Raw genomic sequence first — 15,370 nt, forward strand, 5'->3', positions numbered from 1 at the left:
GTCCGACCCCAGGCAGGGCGTCTCCTCTCTCTGATCTCTATTTCTTCGGGGGGAGGAGTACTGCCATGCCTTGGACCAAGGCTTTATGTCAGCATCAGCGTTTTCTCTGTTTCAGAGTGTTCCCCCCTTCATTCAAGGGTGGGGGTCCTTCTGACCTTTGCATTTCCTTTGGCCGGTTTGTGACACCTGCTTAGGAGTTAAGTGGCTGCATTGTCCCTCTGCCTTGATTTATTTACACAGGTTTTTACAAACAGGCATGTCTTGATAAATATCCTTCAGTGCTGGTTTAAAGTTCTCATCTGGCCAAAGTTTCTTTTCTTTAGCTGTGACAGTGTTTTTGGCCTGTCAGAACACTGGTCTGCATACTTCTTTGGCTATTATGATTCATATTGGGTGCTTTCAGTGGTAAAACATGGGCTATCTCCCTACACTGCTCAGACAAGGATGCATTGGGGGATGCTGCAAACTAAACTCAAGTTAACCCTTTGGCACCACTGAAAGGGAAACTCCACCATTGTTAACTACTTTCCCCATAGATACTGAACTGACCTGAGGCCATTTAGGTAAGAAACACAAAAATCTGAAACTTGAAAACATGCTGCCAGGTTTTTAGGTTTTTTTTAATAATCTTTTTTATTAGTTTTAGGGATTGTGATGGCCCTTTACCCTTTTTACGTGTTCGGTTCTCCAGGGGGGGGGTGAGCCAGCTGCAACTTCCGCATCTTCCTCAGCTTGGCCTGCCCCCATGGCTTCTCATCTGAAGAGTGATGGTCACTGCCTGATTTTCTGCCACCACTCTGGTGACCGCTTCTTCCAGTGTGTGGTGGGAGTCAGCACTGGGCATGATATACTGGTGCTGACTTTGGCTGAATCTGGGCTTTCTGAGTGAATGTAAAGCTTCTGACTGAGGCAGAAGGTGCAGGAGCACGTTCCTTCTGGGATCCATACCATGTCGTCGTTCAAGATCTTCCTCGTGGCCTGCAGCAAAGGCAAACAAAGAGGTTTTCTTTTGCTATCAAGGCGACAGAGATTCTTCAGCAAAGGTGCAAGGAGAGAGGATCCACTTTAAGACAAAGCTTGAGCGTGGCCCAGAACAGGCCTAGCCCCTTATTATGCATCACAATAGCAAACAGTATCTGACAGGTTCCTCAGCTAGAAAGCGACCTTGTGAATGGATATGAAAAAAATTCTTACTATGTGCAAATCTAAAAATACACCTGTAGAAGTATGAATATTAATTTTCTTAATTAGGTGATGATAATTTTGTGAATATCTTTGCCTATGAAAATGAGCATTGAGAAGGCTAGGTCTATTTATTCTGAAAGGCCTAATTCACCAAGAGCTCAGTGCATGCAATGCCTCTGTGCTTATCCCAGGCTTTACCCCTCACTCCCCCACAGCTAAGGATCCTCTGTGCTTATTCCATGCTTTACCCCTCACAGATAAGGATCCTCTGTGCTTATCCCAGGCTTTACCCCTCACTCCCCCACAGCTAAGGATCCTTTGTGCTTATCCCAGGCTTTACCCCTCACTCCCCCACAGCTAAGGATCCTCTGTGCTTATTCCATGCTTTACCCCTCACAGATAAGGATCCTCTGTGCTTATCCCAGGCTTTACCCCTCACTCCCCCACAGCTAAGGATCCTCTGTGCTTATCCCAGGCTTTACCCCTCACTCCCCCACAGCTAAGGATCCTCTGTGCTTATCCCAGGCTTTACCCCTCACTCCCCCACAGCTAAGGATCCTCTGTGCTTATCCCAGGCTTTACCCTTCACTCCCCCACAGCTAAAGATCCTCAGTGCTTGTCCCAGGCTTTACCCCTCACTTCCCCACAGCTAAGGATCCTCTGTGCTTATCCCAGGCTTTACCCCTCACTCCCTCACAGCTAAGGATCCTCTGTGCTTATCCCAGGCTTTACCTCTCACTCCCCCACAGCTAAGGATCCTCTGTGCTTATCCCAGGCTTTACCCCTCACTCCCCCACAGCTAAGGATCCTCTGTGCTTATCCCAGGCATTACTCTTTACTCCCTCACAGCTAAGGATCCTCTGTGCTTATCCCAGGCTTTACCTCTCACTCCCTTTTAGCTAAGGATCCTCTGTGCTTATCCCAGGCTTTACCCCTCACTCCCCCACAGCTAAGGATCCTCTGTGCTTATCCTAGGCTATACCCTTCACTCCGCCACAGCTAAGGATCCTCTGTGCTTATCTCAAGAATTTGAATTAAGTCTCTTGGTATGAGCTACAGAATGTGCATTTTTTATTAAAGTAATGCAGAGTTTGAGGGTTACCTTGTACATGTAACAACAGCAGTAGTAAAAAAAAGTGCATTACAGCTAATTTGTCAGTCTTGAATCCCACTCAATGACCAGGAATTGGGGACTGATGGGCAGCCTAGATGATATGGAACAGTTTACGTATACTTGCAGACTCCTGTCTTAGGCCTACAGTGACAAACAGCAATGTTATAAAAATGTCCGGTCAGGTTCATCGCTCTGTCTTACGAGGTCACCGAGTAGATATCATTCTGTCACCAGATTTGGTGCAGAGAAGTTTTGCGGACAACTCACTTGAGGGTTTAGTGCGGTGCGGCAAAGCATGAAATGAAGGAGCAGCGCGCCTGCCTGATTTAAACGGCAGCGAGATTTCTGAAGGTTTTTCCTGGGTTCTCAGCAAACCGGGGGGAAGACGTACAGAGAGCCTACTGGATAAACAGCTGTGCCTGGACCCTGCTCAGTGTTAACAACAGTACAAAGCAAAAAAATGCCCTTAGTCTCTGTGGCAATCCACTACGCGTAATGAAAAGCACACAGGTCCGTAGTGTCTACCTTACGGACTACATATGAGCTAAGCGCCATTCGTTTAAAGACTCTTTTCTATGCAATTTACAAAAAAAATCTTTAAAAAACAAAATAAGGCCGCAAGGGAAGTGATCCCTTACAAGCATTTAAATTCTCGAGACCTATGATTGAATTTTCTGGAGCGTTAGCACATTTGTTGGTGTTTACAAGGTTTCTTGCCACTTTTAAATGAGAGCTTTGTACGCCCAAGCTATGTGATGGCCTCTACATTTGAGGACTGTGTTTTTTGAAAATGCTTGTTCTCTCCGTTTTCATCATTCACCTATGCGCAGTGTTATAATAAAGTAACACTAGCAGCTAAAAAATAAAAAAAAAACCAACAGATTTTCTCTTATGTTGCCGCAGTATTAGCCAATCACCCTAGAAGGTTTTTTTGCATCGTAAATATGGTATTATCAAACTCCATCATGTTGAGGGCATGGACCCTTGGGCCGAGGTGGAGTTGGCGCAACCTGCAGGGAGAAACCCTGCTGGTCACTATCGTCGGTGGATAGAGCTGGCTGTGACAGAGGCCCAATTGCAACTTCACCTATACCAGCCCTCATTCCTCTTAGGTTGCCAGGACCAGTAAGTGTTAGGTGGGGGTCTCTGCTGATGAGCTGGATGTCTAGAGAGATGGTTGGGTCACAGGCCAGGCTGGGGTCAGGCGTAGTCGGAGGCAGGCAGTGGTCGAGGCGGGCAGCATTCAGACGTGGTCGTGAGTCATGTAGAGTCCGTGGCAGGCAGAGTTCAGGCAAGGTCGAGAGTCAGGCAATGGTCAGTGGCAGGCAGAGTTCAGGCAAGGCTGAGTCAGGCAGTGGTCAGTGGCAGGTGGAGTTTAGGCAATGTCGTGAGTCAGGCAGTGGTCAGTGGCAGGCGGAGTTTAGGCAAGGGCGTGAGGCAGTGGTCAGTGGCAGGCAGAGTTCAGGCAAGGTCATGAGTCAGGCAGTGGTCAGTGGCAGGCGGAGTTCAGGAAAAGTCGAGAATCAAGCAGGCCGAAGTCAGAACTAGAAATCCATCTGAGGATAGGTGGGACAGATAGGCAGGCAGGGAAGTGAGGAACAGCACTGGAGGAAGATGGTGGCAGCTCAGACAATGAAGAACTGGAGATTGACCACAAGATGAGGAACTGAAGAAGAACTGAAGACTGACCACAGGACAAAGACAAAGACCAGGAACTGAAGAATGAAGACCAGGACCACAGGAACGAAGACCAGGAACATGCTGAGGCAACTTGCTCTACTACCATAATGGAACTATTGTGAGGCATTGGAGGAATGTCTGCAGTGGCCTTATATAAGCCAGGGATTGTGATGTTATTGGAGGGTGCCTGCTGGGTCTTCCACCACTGGCCCTTTAAGAATAGGGGCGTTGGGTGCCCATGTGACCTAGGGGAAGCGGGACTGGCCTGTGTTGGCAGTCTCCTGCCATGAAGATCTCTGATGGCGTCCTGCCATGTTGTGGCATGGTGGACCACTGTGCTGGAAGATGGGGCAGTCTGGTTGCATCCTGGCATGAGGGAAAAGGTCCTGCCTGAAGGTTAAGTGCGTCAGTTTGTGGGAGGAGCCAGCAAACTGCCAAATGCAACACATCAATAACTCCTTGCAGATTCAAAATTGTGAAACCTTTACAGATCATTTTGGTCATATAATTGAAAAAAAATGTGTGCAGAGTGGGGTCATGGGGATTCTTTGACTAACTCATTAGATATGATGGATCCCAAGTCTTGCAGGGTCTTTTATTTGAAGAGGCTGATGCAGGCGAAGTGAGAAATAACCTGATATGAATGAGGGACACAACTTGCCCTTGTTGGTTGGTTAGGGGGCTCCGAAGGGAAAGTCGTGAATTTTTCACTTAGGGAAGGAGTTCTCCCAGCTTGCTTGAAAACAACGTCCTGTCTGGAAGAAGTCATCACTAGATCCTTCCCTATGTGACAGGCATATTTCCAGCCTACCTTTCTTAAATATTTATTATTTAGTTTAGGTTTGTTTTTTTTTTAGGATGAGACAGTTGGATTGCAGCCCTTCCGGTACAGCCTTAGAACTGGCTTTTCTATGGAATCATCTTTAGTTGCACTGGTTGATGATCTCCAGAGCGAATTAGACTGGGGAAAGAACCTCCCTCTTGATAGTTCTCCATTTATCAGCAGCCCTTGATATCCTGGACTACTAGATACATCCAGGAAAGGGTTTCAGTCATTTTTAACTGGGAGATTTCAGAAGATCTGAATCAATGATACGCCCCGAAATTACACCCTTTAGATTGTGAAGTAGCGTATGTCTCTTCGTTATCTCCAACATTGTTTAATATTTGTCTGAAGCTGCTGGGAGATATAATTAAGGAAAGTAATTTGATCTGTGGTATCATTTATGTGCAAATGATATTCAGTTATCCCTCCCATTAGGAGATAATGATACTGAAGTGATCAAATCTTGAAATCAGTGCTTATAATCAATTGATACATGGATGTTTGATAGTCAGCTGAAATTGAGCCCTAGCAGGATGGAGGTGTGGTGGGTGGGAACCTCTGGAATGCCAGAACTCGGAAGTACTCACTGATCAATACGATAATATTTCTCCTCAAAAAAGGCAAGTTCAAGATTTTGGATTTTTACTGGACTCAGCTTTACATTTTGCCAAACCTTGCTTGTTTCATCAGTTAAGGCAGGTCTTGGTGAACCACGATTTCCAAACAGTGATGCAAGCTCTGGCTTTGACACACTGGGATTACTGTAGCTCTTTATTTGTGGGATTGCCTAAAAAGATGACACAAGAATTGTAAATGATCCAGAGTGCAGCAGTTCAGGTGACACTTAGAAAAAGGAGAGGACGAGCAAGTCCCCTCTTGAAAGAACTGCTCTGGCCGTCTGTGGCCCATTGAGCTAGGTTTGAATTTAACCTTAACATTTAAAGTGCTTGAGTTGGTATAGGACATCTCGTTCTTTGAGGTCCTCTCATTGGGTCCTTTAATGTATTCCTTCATCCTCTGATATGGGATTGGACCAGAACTAGGAACGTCAGAGGGTTATTGGTGGGAAGTTGATTATTTATCACTTAGGCGCAAAGTTAGAACTTGTTTTTTTGTGTTCGGTTTTCAAAGCGACTTATGTACATGAAATCCTGCTGTAGGTGCATGTAAGTTGCATTTTGAAAATCTTTCAGGGGCCAGCCTACATAAATGTGCACGCATAACCTCGTTTCATGCATGCTTTTATGCGCATTGGGAGTAGGTACTCCGGACAGCAGAGTTGAGGCAGAGATATGACTTACACTCATGCTTTTGTATATTCAGGTGCATGCTTGTAGGTTACCACGTACAAGGTACATCCTGCTTGGAACAGATGTAACTTTGTGAGTGGACACTTCTGCACATTCCTGGCCAATTATGCTGTACAAATATTTATAAAAATATTTATAAAAATGCAGTACAATAAAATCATCATAATCTACTGAAATTCCCCTAACCATCAATATCTCGCCAGTGAGCCTTGAGCATAAGTGTTACATCTATAATGTAAACTACTATTATCAATTCCAGATTCTATCTCCAAAATCCTGGCAGACATCATAAATTGCTCCATCACACAAGGATTCTACCCAGACAACCTCAAACTGGCCTCACTCAAACCCCTCCTCAAAAAACCAAATCTCGACCCCCAACGATCCCAACAACTTTCGACCGATCGCTAACCTCCCCTTCATAGCCAAGATTATGGAAAAATTGGTAAACTCACAACTCTCAAACTACATTGAAGACAACAACCTCCTATTCCCATCACAATACGGATTCCGCAAAACCTTAAGCACGGAAGCCCTCCTCATCTCCATGACAGACCACATCATCCTAGGCCTAGACAAAGGACAAGCCTTCCTTTTGATCCTACTGGACCTTTCGTCAGCATTTGACACGGTCAATCACTCCCTTCTCATCAACCAACTAATAGCCATAGGTATCTCAGGCACTGCCCTCTCATGGTTCAGAACCTTCCTCAGCAACAGAGGATACAAGGTTAAGATTCATAATAAAGAATCCTCACTTTACCCCGCGTCAGTAGGAGTCCCTCAGGGCTCATCCTTATCTCCTACCTTATTTAACATTTACCTGTTACCCTTATGCCAACTTCTCACTGACCTCAATCTCAAACATTTCCTCTACGCTGATGATATACAGGTCCTGATCCCCATCAAGGAGTCTCTCGCGAAAACACTGTCTCACTGGGAAACATGCCTCCAAAATATCAAACAGCTTCTCACAAGCCTCAACCTGATACTAAATTCATCCAAAACGGAACTTCTACTCATCACACCAGAGAACAGCTCCTTCACCCCCACTCATCCAGCCATACCAAAAACTACACAAGTGAGAGACCTAGGAGTTCTAATTGACAATCGCCTGAACCTGAAAGCTACCATCAACAAAACCACCAGAGACTGCTTTTATAAACTCCAAGTGCTGAAAAGAATAAGACCTCTGTTCCACACTCATGACTTTAGAACGATTCTACAATCAATCATCTTCGCAAAGCTGGACTATTGTAACACCATCCTGCTTGGTCTCCCCTCATCACACACCAAACCACTGCAAATGGTCCAAAATGCCTCTGCCCGTATACTCACTAACACCAGGAGAAGAGAACACATAACCCCTATCCTAATGGGCCTCCACTGGCTACCCATCCACTTCAGAATAATCTACAAGGCCATTCTCACCATATACAAAAACATCCATCAACTAGCCCCAATTGACCTTCATTTCCCCCTCCGATTACACACCTCAACAAGACCGACAAGAGATGCTTACAAAGGATCACTTCAAGTACCCCCAGCCAAAACTACCAGACACATTACGCTAAGAGATCGGGCCTTCTCCACAGCCGGTCCTACATTATGGAACTCTATTCCCCCAGATCTTAGAATGGAACCCAGCCTCTCAACCTTCAAGAAAAGACTCAAGACCTGGCTGTTCATGCAGGCCTTTCCTAACTCTAATATTATTTAACTCCTAACAATCAACACACATCACCAGCAATATCATTATTAGCTACCTCTTACAATGTAATTATATGTGTTTATCTGATCTTCCTTTTCCTTCTTACACCAAGTTCTATCTTTCCTTGTTACATGTAACTGCTTTTTCTGCACTATTGTTCAAGTTTTAAGTTTATTTTGCACTCCTGTTTCTTGTGAACCAGCATGATGGGACTATCGTCTTGAATGTTGGTATATAAAAAAACTTAAATAAATAAATAATAAAAATATCCAAAGCAAATTTTATGCAGCTATGAAAGTTCTTAGTAAAGTCTACATGTACATGGTACTCGCAGACTTTATTGCTATGAGGAAGTCATAAAATTACCCTCTTTAAGGAAATGTAGTTCTGTTATCTGCCAGTTTTAATGGAAATGTCTGGTTTTTACTCATTCATGAATATTTATGAAAAGCAAAAAAAGGTAGGCCAGTGAGCACAAACAAGAAATGCAGGAATAGGAGTGGTACACATGTCTGAGCTAAAACTTCGAAGGAGGTAATATAATACAAATATAATGTAAAAATGTAAATGATATATAGAAATGTTAAATAACCACGTAGTAGAAAGATGAGGTCTGGGGGGAGGTCATAGGAGGGAAAGACTCTGCTTTTCAGGGGAGGGCAGTGTAGTAGAAAATGCCTAAGGGTGGCATCAGCCAAAGTCCATCATTGGGTGTGCCCCTGAGATAATTTGGATGTGTAGAATGAAGCAAAGAGGCAGTGTGGGTCCCATCTTTAATAAGTCAATAAGAAAGGCAGTGCGGGATTGTTCCCGAAGAGGTCTGTCTACAACCACTAGCAATAAGCAGAACTCTACTCTACAACACCAGCTTGCCTTCTTAAGAGGGTTTATTTTGGGGTGCAGGATTTATGCAAGCAGCACACTTTCAAAACTACAAGACCAAGGCCTAGCTCTATCTGAACTCTTTTTCCATCTGAACCTCCACTCCCCTCTAGGCTTTGCCTATTGACCTTTCTATCTCCCTTATCCTGCCCTTTCCTAGGTGGATGTAGGGTGGCTTTCAAACCAACACTATTTCAGCTCTTGTCTTGTCTTTCTCTTCACAAGCGTTATTATAATAATAATTTTAGATTTTAAGCCCGCCTTCCCAACGAATGTGTAAGATGACTTACTGCATTATTAGTATTCAGGTACAATAGCGCCAGTACTTTCTCTGGAGCTGGGCCATCCTTGAACTTCAATCCTTCCTTGGGAACTCATCATATTGAGGTTCCTCCTCCCTGAATCTTTTACTGTGTCTCCTTTCCCAAGCTTTTCTAAGAAGTAGAGCTTGGTTCTTCCCTGTCTTCTAAGCACCATCCCGGAATTCCCTCTCGTTTCCAGACCACTGTGTATTTCCTCTCTTTATTGACCTGTCTGCCTCTGGAGAATTGTAATTGTCTCCTTCCTGTCTGGGGTTTCTCGCCCTCGCATATGTGCATGCTATCAGACTCAGATGTGTAGGATCAAGGAGAGTGGCTTTGTGGGTTTGATCTCTGATAAACTTGATGTGTAGGTAGCAATAGAAACATAGAAATGACAGCAGAAAAAGACCAAACGGCCCATCCAGTCTGCCCAGCAAGTTCCCACATTTATTTTCCCATACTTATCTGTTTCACTGAACACCAAGTTCAGAGCCCTTGTTGGTAACTGTTTGATTCGAATTTCCTGCCACCCCCTGCTGTTGATGCAGAGAGTAATGTTGGAATTGCATCAGTGGTAAATCATAAGGCTTAATGGTTAAGGGTAGTAACCGCTGCATCAAGCAAGTTACCCCGATGCTTGTTTACCCAGACTGCACAGCTCAATGCCGTGTTGGATGTTGTCTGAATGTAACTCCTCTTTTCCATATTTTTCCCTGCCGTTGAAGCAGAGAGCAACACTATATATGCATTCAAAGTGAAGTATCAGGCTTAATTGGTTTAGGGTAGTAACCACCACAATAAGCAAGCTACCCCCACGCTTATTTGTTTGCCCAGACTGTGTAGTTCAGTCCTTGTTGATTGTTGTCTGAATGCAAATCTTCTTTTCCACATTTTCCCTTGCCATTGAAGCAGAGAGCAATGTTGGAGTTGCATTAACCGTGTGAAGGCTTATTGAAAAAGGGTAGTAATCATCAGGTAGTAGCCATCACCATTCCAGCAAGCCACACCCATGGCTCTTCTCTTCATTCCCATCCTCTAGCCTTTATGGATCCACAGTATTTATCCCATGCCCCTTTGAATTCCTTCACAGTTTTAGTCTTCACCACTTCCTCCGGAACGGCATTCCAGGCATCCACCGTGAAGAAATACTTCTTGACATTGGTTCTGAGTCTTCCTCCCTGGAGTTTCAAATCGTGACCCCTAGTTCTACTGTTTTTTTTTCCAATGGAAAAGGTTTGTTGTTGACTATCGATCATTAAAACCTTTCAAGTATCTGAAAGTCTGTATCATATCACCCCTGCTCCTCCTCTCCTCCAGGGTATACATGTTTAGGTTCTTCATTCTCTCCTCATAGGTCATTTTATGTAGACCCTCCACTTTTTTGGTCACCCTTCTCTGGACTGCCTCCATCCTGTCTCAGTCCCTTTGGAGATATGGTCTCCAGAACTGAACACAGTACTCCAGGTGAGGCCTCACCAAGGCCCTGTACAAGAGGATCATCACTTCCTTTCTCTTACTAGATATTCCTCTCTATGCAGCCCAGCATTCTTCTGGCTTTAGCTATCGCCTTGTCACATTGTTTCGCCGACTTCAGATCATTAGACACTATCAACCCAAGGTCTCTCTCCTGCTCCGTGCACATCAGCCCTTCACCCCCCCATCAAATACAGTTCTTTTGCAATTCCACATCCCATATGCATGGGATGTGGAATTGCACTTCTTGGCATTGAATCTCAGCTGCCATATCTTCGACCACTCTTCCAGCTTTCTTAAATCCCATTTCATTCTCTTCACTTCTTCCGGCGTGTCCACTCTGTTGCAGATCTTAGTATCATGTGCAAAAAGACAAACCTTACCTTCTATCCCACCCACAATGTTGCTCACAAAGATATTGAACAGGACCAGTCCCAACACCAATCCTTGCGGCACTCCACTTAACACCGCTCTCTCTTCAGAGTAAGTTCCATTCACCATCACACATTGTCTTCTGTCCATCAACCAGTTTGCAATCCAGGCCACCACCTTGGCACTCACTCCTAAGCTTCTCATTTTATTCACAAGCCTCCTGTGCAGGACCATATCAAAAGCTTTGCTGAAATCCAAGTAGATGACATTGAGCGCTCTTCCAATTCCCTAGTCACCCAATCAAAAAAATCAATCAGATTTGTCTGACAGGACCTTCCCCCTGGTGAATCCATGCTGCCTCTAGTCCAGCAATTCTTCTGACTATAGATAGTTCACTATTCTTTATCTCAGCAATGACTCCATTACTTTTCTCACCATCGAGGTGAGGCTAACCGGCTTGTAGTTTTCAGCCTCCTCTCTGCTCCCACTCTTGTGAAGCAGGACCACCACCACTTTTCTCCAATCACTTGGCACCACTCCCGTTTCTAGGGATCTATTGAACAGGTCACACAGCGGACCCACCAGCACATCTCTGAGCTCCCTCAGTATCCTGGGATGAACCTCATCAGGCCCCATGGCTTTGTCCACTTTCAGTTTCCTAGCTCTTCCCATACATTTTCTTCTGTAAACGGAGTTTCATCTACTCCATTCCCCTCCAGTTTTTTGTTAACTAGCAACGGTCCTTCTCCAGGGTCTTCTTTAGTGAACACCAAACTGAAGTATTCATTTAATATTTCTGCCATTTCTTCATCTCTCTCCACACATTGATCCTTTTCACCTTTCAATTTCACTATACCACTTTGGACTTTTCTCCTTTCTCTGATGTATCTGAAAAATGTTTTGTCACTTTGGTTTACCTCTTTGGCAATCCTTTCTTCCACTTGACTGTTTGCTTTCTTGATTACTTTCATCGTCTCCCTCAGTTCCACCAGATATTCTTCCTTGGGATCCTCCCTTTGGGATCCTTTATATTTCTTAAATGCTGTTCTTTTAGCTTTTACTTTATCAGCCACCTCCTTTGAGAACCAGATAGGTTTCATTTTTCTTTTGCTTTTCTTTACATTTCTAACATATAGAGTAGTTGCCTTGGTAATTGCTCCTTTTAGTTTGGCCCACTGCTGATCCACATCTCTCTTGTTCTCCCAGCCTTCTAGTTCTTCCAGGTACTTCACCCTTTCAACAAAGTCCGTGTTTTTGAACTTCAAAACTCGGGTCTTCGTGCAACTTCTCCGTAACCTATTTGTGATATGAAACCATACCGTTTGATGATCACTGGTGCTGAGGTGGACACCCATCCAGACATTAGAGACATTATCCCCTGTTAGTGAGCACTAGGTTGAGTACAACTCCCTCCCTCGTGGGTTCCATTACCATTTGTTTGAACAGAGCCCCTTGCAGGGCATCCACTATCTCTACTACTGTTAGATTCTGCAGAAGGGATTCTCCAGTCTACATCTGGCAGATTAAAATCTCCAACAATCATCATTTCTCCCTTCTTTCCCATCTTTTGGATGTCTTCAACCAAATCTCTGACAAGTGAACAGTTTTATTTTCTATTCCTTTAGCAATAATTCATAAAATTCTTTTTGCTTTTTTGACCACTGTTGTACACTGAGCTGAGGATTTCAATGTATTATCCACTTTAACTCCAAGATCCTTCCTATTAAGCCATGATTATCCATATGCCCAGAAATTCTGTTCTTAGCCATTTTGGTCAGCAGCATCAGGTTCACCGGTGGAGACCAGCACTGTGGCAGATTCCAGGGTGTGGATATGAAGGGCCGTGGTGGGAAAAGGATTGAGAGATCATGTTAAAGACATCAAGCAAAAGGGAGCTGCGGTGAAAATTTATAGGAGCATTTACACGAAGTGGATGAATCTCATCTGGTATGGATGGGCCATTTTGGTCTTTATGTGCCATCATTTACTAATAGCCACGTTACAACTGTTATTATTCCGCTCACAGGAGGGCCCTGCATGCGGCTCACTCACCTCCCGACACCTCTTGTTTCTTGCTGCCACTTCCCACGGCAGGAAAGTTACCACCGGTCCTCTGTTGGGAGTGGATGCCGCCATCCTGCTGGTGCTGCTGCTTCCCAGTGGGGAGCCTCCTCCGGCCTTGCGGCAGAACGCCGCCACCATGGCTCCTGTTCCTGTCGACATGCCTAAGCGCACGTGTGTCTCTTCAGGATTTAAAGGCCTGTGGCTGGAAATGACGCGGTGCCTCCCGATGATGTCATCTCATGCCAGCTCTATGAAAGGGCTCTTCAGTCTTTGCTCCTGGCCTTCACAAGGTCTTCTGTTTCCTGTCTTCATCATTGAAGGTCATCCATGTCTTTGTTCCTGTGATATTCCTAGTTTCTCATCGTGTTCCTAGTTTCTTGTCTTCTGAGTCCTGATCAAATCTTTGTCTTGTTCCTGAATCCAAGTCTTCGTCTTGTTCCCGGTTCCAGCCTTCATCCTGTCTAGAATCTTCAGCGAATTCATTGCTGGTTCAAGTTTGTGGAATTCCTCATTTGGTTTTAAAGTCTGAGCCTGAGAATGAGTTCCTGAGACTGAGTCCTGTCCCTGGTCTTTTGAATTCTTGTTTGAAGTCTTTGAGTACTGTGCCTGTGCCGCTATTGGCATGGTCTGAGGTCATCCCCTGAGTTGTGTAGGGCATGCAGTGGCACTGGTCTCTCTTAGAGCCTTCATCATGTCCAAGTTCTGAGCTTTCATCTTGCTCCAAGTCTTCAGAGTCATGTCCAAGCCTTCATCATATCTTATCTTGCGTCCTCAACCTTTGTCTGTCCTCACGTACTAATTGCTTCCAAGTGGCAGTCTGAAAGGGCTTTTAGTGGCTGGAGGGCTACCCTAGAGACCAGCATTGCATTGCTGGGTCTCAGTTCCTGATACATGTTGGACAATCATCCGAGTGTTCCTGGTTCCAAGTCAAGTGTTTCTGTTTCCGAGTCAAGAGCATTCCTGTTTCAGCTGGCCCATGCCCAGATGCACATGCCCACCAGCGGCGCGGACCATGGCCATCCCTGGGGCTGTGCAGGTTGCATTGCAGCACAGGGGCTCATGCTCTTGAGCGCCTGTCCGAGTTTGCAATAGATTGTGAAGGCCATGAGCTCAGTGAACGTATCCCTGTGATGGGCCTTCCATGCTTTGCCTCTTGTTCCTTCCTGAGTTTTTATTTTTGCCTATGACCCACAGGAGGTGCCTGCACCCACATTTTTTATCAAGTTGTTCAGCATTTGATTTCAGTGACTTTCAAGCCTTGTCTTCATCCAAGCATGCAGCCTTCTCTTCATCTAAGCTCTGCAGCCTTGTCTTCATCCAAGCACTGCAGCCATGTCTTAGTCCAGCTCTTCCAGAATGGTTCCTCGCTTCAGTACTTGAAACAAAGTGTCTTCAGATCCTATGTCCCCTCCAAAGCTGAAGAGAAGAGGCTTGAGAGAGAGGCTTTGAGGAGGGGGGTGCTGTTGTGATTTTGCTCGCAGGAGGGCCCTGTGAGTGACTCACTCACCTCCTGACACCGCCCGTGTCTTGCTGCCGTTTCCCATGGCAGGAGAGTTGCTGCCAGTCCTCTGTTCAGGTGGGTGTTGCTGTCCTGGTGGTGCTGCTGCTTCCTGGCAGGATGTCTCCTTTGGCTTTGCAGCAGAATGCTGCCACCATGGCTCCTGCTCCTGCTGGCATGCCTAAGCACATGTGCACATCTCTTCAGGATTTAAAGGGCTCACAGTGGGAAATACCACGGTGCTACCCAATGATGTCATCTCCTGTCAGCCCTATAAAAGGGCTCTTCAGTCTTTGCTCCTGGCCTTTGCAAGGTTTTATGTTTCCTATCTTCATCATTGGAGGTCCTCCATGTCTTCATTCCTGTGATGTTCCTGGTCTCTTGTCGTGTTCCAGGTTGCTGTGTCTTCTGAGTCCTGTTCAAGTCTTTGTCTTGTCTCTGAATCCAAGTCTTCATCCTGTTCCTGGTTCCCACCTTCATCCTTTCTAGAGTCTTCAGATTCTTCATTGTTGGTTCAAGTCTTCAGAAGTCCTTCCTTGGTTTTAAAGTCTGAGCCGGAATCCGATTTCCTGAGTCCTGTCTCTGGTCTTCGGAGTTCTTGTTCCAGGATGCATCTTGTTCCAAGTCTTTTGAGTCCTGTGCCTGTGCTGCTATTGGCATGGTCCATGGCCCGGCCCCAGGTTGTGTAGGGCGTGCAGCAGTGCAGGTCTCTCTCAGAGCTTTCATCATGTTCCAAGTCTTGAGCCTCCGTCTTGTTCCAAATCTTTAGAATCATGTTCAAACCTTCATCACATCTTGTCTTGAATCCTCAGCCTTCGCCTGTCCTCACGCACTAATTGCTTCCAAGTGGAAATCCAAAAGGATTTTTGTGAGGCCGGAGGGCTATCCCAGAGATCAGCATTGTGTGCTGGGTCTCAGTTCCTGGTGCATGTTGGACATCCAATTGTTCTTCG

At 45.3% G+C, this 15,370-nt stretch overlaps 1 protein-coding gene across 3 annotated transcripts in view; it reads right to left on the minus strand.

Annotated features, from left to right (window-relative positions):
• Positions 1-627: 627 nt before the first annotated feature.
• LOC115086299 overlaps positions 628-15,370 on the minus strand; it is a 71,450-nt gene continuing 56,707 nt past the window's right edge. For all 3 annotated transcript variants that reach the window (XM_029592731.1, XM_029592732.1, XM_029592730.1), the window contains one exon: positions 628-978. In XM_029592731.1, coding sequence (XP_029448591.1) covers positions 772-978 — 207 coding nt within the window. In that variant the 3' untranslated portion in view covers positions 628-771. The remainder of the gene's footprint in view (positions 979-15,370) is intronic.

Source organism: Rhinatrema bivittatum, chromosome 2 (genome assembly GCF_901001135.1).
Source record: "Rhinatrema bivittatum chromosome 2, aRhiBiv1.1, whole genome shotgun sequence".
Taxonomy (NCBI): Eukaryota; Metazoa; Chordata; class Amphibia; order Gymnophiona; family Rhinatrematidae; genus Rhinatrema; species Rhinatrema bivittatum.